Genomic DNA, 6,000 nt, shown 5'->3' on the forward strand with positions numbered 1-6,000 from the left:
AATCATTATTATGACTATCTTATGCGTAAGTTTCCACAACCAATTTGTTATGTTTAATGTACATAAATTCAACATCATGGTTTGTAATCGGGCACACAACTAGATAACATAGCAACCATTGCATACAACAAGTTTTCCATATACACTCATCGTCATATACAAGTTTTCATAATCTAATCCATATACACTCATCGTATACAAGTTTTTCCCTAGACCAATACACCGCGACAACCTTAGAAAATCCGAAACAAGAAAGAGAGGGAAACCAGCAACAACCAACCGGAGGGGAGAGATACGAGTAGCGCGCAAAAACAAAAGATAAGAAACTCCTGAAATGAGGCACATTTCTCTCTCCTCCTCAATCAAAGTGGCGTTACTCTTTTCTCTCTCCTTCACACTCACTTCATCTTCTTCATCTTCTTCATCCTCTTCCTTCTCCTTAAACCCTAAACCACCATTCCCATTTTCTCTCTCCTCTCGCAACCCTTCTTCTCGACCTCCCAAAGCCACAGTTGCAGACCTACTCTCTCTCCTCGGCCCCGAAGATCAAGCTTCCCAGGTTAATCCAATTGTTGCCAGACAACTCAGGTCTTGCTTCAGATTTCTTGTTCCGTTCAATTCTACGTCAATTCAGGATGTTGATGTTAAGCGGAGGTCAATGGTTAGTGTTGTTGGTCAAAGGAGAGAGAATGAAGAGGATGAGTTGATTTTGTCGCCGCCTTCCTCGGTTTTGGAGCTTGCTCGCCTTTCTGTTGATTCTGGTGGTGATCCTGCTGTTATTCATCGTGCCCTAGATCCTACGATCATACCTGTGAGTTTTCTTTTTTCAGAAATTCCGATTTTCATTTGTATAATGTATAATTTGGATTTTGGAAATTTATGCTATTAATTTTAAGAATCAATAATTGATCAGACGAATTAGTTAATGACAATCACGCAGTTGTTAGCGCGAAAGAAATCGATATTTGTGCAGGATTTGTACAATGTTTGTTTGAATTTGGTGATGATAACAATAAGAATGCTCATTTAGTCATTTGGTTTCCAAAAATTAATTAAAAAAATTTGCTCCTTTGAAAAAATAAATACTACCTCTTTCATGTTTTTTGCAACTTTGGCCATTATTTGAGAGGGATAAAATATTCCAAAGTTGCAAAAAACATGAAACGGAGGTACATAGCTACAAACTGGCCATTAGCCTGGATGTATTATAGATATTGTGTTCGAGGGGGAGGACCGTAGGTAAAAGTCGTTGGAGAGTCAGAATGAATGATTCTTGTGCTTAGATATGATTGATTGATTTCTATTGGAAACCAAACAGATTTCCCTCCAAAACTGTAAGTGAAAATTTTCTATATAAAGTAGGTCTTGTATAAGATAATGTGCACTTAAGATTAGGCTGGTTTTTTATGTGAATTATGAGGTGTGGCTTTGATGAGTGATATTTATGCGGATTTACAACTTCGGATTACTGATACGGGGTGGCTTTTAACAGGATGTGAAGAGTGAATTAGTTTTTTTTATTTAATTGTTTTGTTCTTCACTTGAGCAATTAACCAATTACTGGTACAAATCTGATTTGAAAGAATGAAATAGGAACCCTTAAATATGAATTGTCCAATGGAAGCTTCGAAAATCTAGAAGAAGATTTTTTTTATTTTTTTGTTTGCTTACAGTTTGCATTTCACTCCCTGAATCCATATTGCCAGGTCAGTTAAAAAAAAAAAAAATACATTTCATAAGTATATGCTTGGTTGACACTCTGAATCCATGTAATAGGTGCCTGATGTTGAAGGATCAAAGGAATGTAAGTGTCAGCTCACCAGAACTCCCTATGGCTGGCATTTCATAAACGATGTATGTACGAACTAAACTAAAAATCTTTAGATTCTTTAATACTACATAGCATTATGATTTTCTTTGTTCTTCACAGATTATGTGAGATGTTATTCAACTTGCAGGAGTTGAATGCTTATCTTGTTTTCTTATTTGACATGATTGCTTCGCGGGGTCCAAGTGTGGGACTTAATGTTTCTTTAAATCGTTACGACTTCTTCCATGGTCACCTCTTTCTTGCCAAAGACACCGGAAGACTTGGAATATTGTAAGTTAAATTCCTATTGTAACTATACTGCTCTAGAAATGAGCATAGTAGAGAGGACGACCTATCCTATCTTATCCATGGCAATTTGTACAGTGCAATCATGAATTTAAAGCTGTAATTGAAGTTGCAGTATGATATTGTTTAAACTCCATGGTGCTAGATAATATAGTATTTTGTGTGCCAAAAAAATTTTCCTCGACTTTGTGGCTATAAAATTGTTTGTGATTGCTTTATGTACAATTCTCTTTATACCCTTGAAAAGTGAAATGTATAAGAGCCTAAGAGGTTTACAGTTGGACTGGATTTTGGTTTATGTAAATATAAGAGTATGTCAAATGTCAGAATTTGGTGGAACGAGAATGTGAGGTGTTTGGTGACTTATAGGATCAAAAAGTTAAAAAGTTATTGAGGTTTTGGAATTGGTACTCCTTGAGATGTTTTTGATGTTATGATGAAATTTTCTTAGTGGGTGAAAGATTTGCCTGGATAGCTATTCTGCTGTTGATAAAATATATGTATTCAGAGACAAATAAAGAAATTGTTTAATGCATAGTAAGTATCATACCAGTGGTTAATGGAAAATATATGCAATCTGCATTGCAAAACAAACTCTTTTATGTAGACTCCTTGGATAGATAGCGAAACCTGGATTTAACAGAAAATGAGTACAATGGGTGCTTGTTTTAATTAGTTTGTTGCTGTTCCCCTGATCCTTTATTTAGATACTGAACTCTCTTCTCACTTGCTGCATTATTTCTATGCCAAAAAAAATGGCAGGTTCCATGCTAAGGAATACCCAGCCTATAACAAAAAAGTCTTTCCATATAACATGGGGTACTGCCAAAGAGGTCAGTTACTATGATCAGAACTCCTTTCAGTTCTTTCTTAAACAGATCTGTGGTTTCTAAAAATAAAAAATAACAGCCCCCCCCCCCCCCTCTCTTTCCTTCTTGTTTCTTTTTCCTTTTTTTCTTGAGATTCCATTTTCTTGAGTTATAAAAAATAAAATTTTAAAAAAAAAAAGAAAAAGATGAAGCTCTGCATACTTGAGAAACTCGAGCTTGATATTCTCAGCAAGCAGACTGTATACACTAGAGAAGCTGGAGTTCAATATTCTCAGTAAGCAGAGTCACTCCCCCAAAAAAAAACAAAAAAAAAAACAAAAAAAAAACTACAATCCATGCCTCCATGGGCGCTAGAAGTTGGGAATCTGGGTCCATTGAGAAGTAAAAGTAAAATTGGTGGGCCCAAGAAATCAATCCAGTAGTCTTAGGAAAGGACTTGGGAGTGTGTCAACCACATTCAATTGTACAGTACAGCACCAAATTAAACTCAAAGAAGCCAACCCAATAATCTTGGAAAAGAACTTGGGAAAGGGGAATCATGTCAGGGAATGAGATTAAACTGTTCTAATTTCTAAGCCCTGCAAAAGCTCCATTGCCCGGTCCATAAGGCCAACTGTGGCAATGGTATAATCTTTAACAACCCTAGAAAATGACTAGAAAAGACTGATGGAATTTGTATCATATAGGAAGAATTCTGGAAACAAATGTAACAAAATAAAATAAATGTAGTGGCCAAATAAAGTGGGGATGCCTACTGCCAGATTCATCAAGGAAGACTGAAAGAGGAGAGAAAGGGAGAAAGGAGGGGGGGAGGCCCTGCTTTAAACGGTTTTAAATATGAATGACAATAATAATTATAACTTGTTTTCTGTTAGCTTGTCCAAATGTGATCTAAGTCATGAACTAGCCATTGCTGATTGGTTGGAAAAATATCCTAAGAGCCAAGAATGCCTATTATCTTTAAATTTCAGTTATTTCAACTTATTGTAGTTTTGAATTGAACTTGGGTAGCCCTTATTGACCAGGATTGTAACCTATTTTAATTGAACTTAGCCCTTATTGACCAGAAATGTAACCTATTTGAACTGAACTTGGGTAGCCCATATAACTATTCATGTTTGCCGACCCCAAATTAAGGCTTTGTTGTTGAGTGATTAAAAAGTGAGAAGAACAAAGCTGTAATCTGATTTCCTAGTTCCTGTAGTATTGAAATGACTTCTCTGACACTATTGGCTAAAGTCGTAGCTATACTGATTTTAGTTTGCTAATATCATTCTAATGTTTGCAGGTTCTGATCTAGCTTATGACAGTACAATGACTTTACGGAACATTCTTTGGTTAGCTCCTATGCCGAGCAATTCGAGTAAAGCTTGGGATGCGCCTGGTAAATTCATAATTCTACTTTTTTTCCTTGTAACTGATGTATCTTATTACATTTAGATCTACAAATGAACATCATGATCTGAATATCATTGGATTATGTTTTTTGTTTTATTGTTGAGGGTGGGGTTCTCTGGAAATTGAGACAACATCATTATGCTCACTTTGAATGTTGATGTTTCCTAACTTTGTTTGCTAATGGAGATCAACTACCACCAATTATATTCTTCTAGATTGCTGACAGGGTTTTGATTTTCTTTCTATCAGGTGTGTTGGTTGTTTTGGATGCTCGTCCTGATGGAATTATATACAGAGATCTCATACCTGATTATGTACAGTTTGTACGGACATTATATGAAGGTTTGGCTCTTTTATCTGTAATCTTAAATTTGTTTTTTCAAAAGTAAAAGTCATTTGAATAAGTTGCTTGATCCTAACAGAAAAATTTGGAGAACTTGCTGTGGATGTTAACTACCTTAACGTGGGAGGTACCTCCCCAAATTATCAGATCTTCCTGTGTTGAGACTGTTGACTTTTGTCAAGGTCATTTCTCATTCAAGAATAAGGTTTAGCGTTTAGACGTAAGTTCTATTTTCTGAACCCTTCAAGTTCAATAATAAGGCAGTGTAAGATACTCTGTACATAAATTACTCTGTATTGATTTGTATGTGTACTGTATATCTATTCTTTTCACCGAATTGCTAGCTTGTATGAGTAATCAAAATTTTTATAATTAATAGCAACAATTTTGGCTTTCTGCTGATCGGGAGTAAAAGCCAGGATGGTTGAATTCTATTAATGAAATTAGCTTGTTACCCGACTTACCCCTATAGGTTCATTAAATATTAGTAATTGACCCAAATATAATACTCCGTACTTCTTATAAGCGATCAACAATTTATGTATTAAGTTCCACTTGTGGGAAGCTATATAGATGAACACAAGGTTAGTTATGTCTTAACGCTTAAATAAAGCGTGGCTTGGTGTAATTGGTAAGGAATTCACCTTATAACTTTGAGATCATAAGGTTGACCTTTTTCGATTAGATTCAAGATATCATTTGAGTTTGAACATAGAGTTGTTATTCTTATTGTAATATAACCTTTTAATGAGCAATATTAGGATGACTATTATATGATTGTATAAAGTATTTCGAATTAATCTCACAAAGGTGGGAAAAAAAGGCTTAAGAATCGAATTCATAAAGAACTAAACTCACATTTACCCAATGTCACTCTGTTATAGAGCGTGTACTACAATGATACCATCCAAATATTCAACACTTAAATCATACAATTGGGCCATTTTGCCCCTTTGGTACCTTGTAACTTTGTAAGCTGTAACGATATTGTATTGCAAGATTTGTGACTATTGTCTCTTTTTTCAAGTGGTTATTAGCCGATAATAAAGATTTTTCCTTTCACTTTCACCCACATGCTTATTTTTCTTTCTTTGTTTTTTAATCAAACTTTAAATTACTAATCTACCTCTTAAATTAGAACCCATGGACATTACGCCTTCCTCGTTCTCCAACATACATATCTACATTTTTTTTAATGGTAATAAGGAGGACCATGATTGAACCTCAACCCTCACGGTTTATTGGTCCGGTATTTTGATACAAGCCTGAGCATGAGTCTGGATGAATTGGGCACTGTTACATTGAATGAAGAT

The 6,000-nt window shown here is 35.2% G+C and overlaps 1 protein-coding gene across 1 annotated transcript; it reads left to right on the plus strand.

The window, feature by feature from the left end:
- Positions 1-92: 92 nt before the first annotated feature.
- LOC110708682 lies at positions 93-5,150 on the plus strand. The gene is made up of 7 exons (XM_021886875.1): positions 93-811; positions 1,777-1,854; positions 1,959-2,101; positions 2,879-2,949; positions 4,235-4,330; positions 4,594-4,686; positions 4,767-5,150. Exons 1-7 carry the CDS (start codon positions 335-337, stop codon positions 4,847-4,849), a joined length of 1,041 nt encoding a protein of 346 aa, XP_021742567.1. The 5' UTR covers positions 93-334; the 3' UTR covers positions 4,850-5,150.
- The last annotated feature ends 850 nt before the right edge of the window (positions 5,151-6,000 follow it).

The sequence above is a fragment of the Chenopodium quinoa genome, unplaced genomic scaffold (genome assembly GCF_001683475.1).
Source record: "Chenopodium quinoa cultivar QQ74 unplaced genomic scaffold, ASM168347v1, whole genome shotgun sequence".
In the NCBI taxonomy this organism is placed as follows: Eukaryota; Viridiplantae; Streptophyta; class Magnoliopsida; order Caryophyllales; family Amaranthaceae; genus Chenopodium; species Chenopodium quinoa.

Excerpts from the sequence above, each read along its gene's own strand:
- LOC110708682 (XM_021886875.1), top strand. The coding sequence starts at position 335 with ATGAGGCACATTTCTCTCTCCTCCTCAATCAAAGTGGCGTTACTCTTT. Across the intron at positions 812-1,776 it reads TAGATCCTACGATCATACCT|GTGCCTGATGTTGAAGGATC; the intron begins GTGAGTTTTCTT and ends TCCATGTAATAG. Across the intron at positions 1,855-1,958 it reads GCTGGCATTTCATAAACGAT|GAGTTGAATGCTTATCTTGT; the intron begins GTATGTACGAAC and ends TTCAACTTGCAG.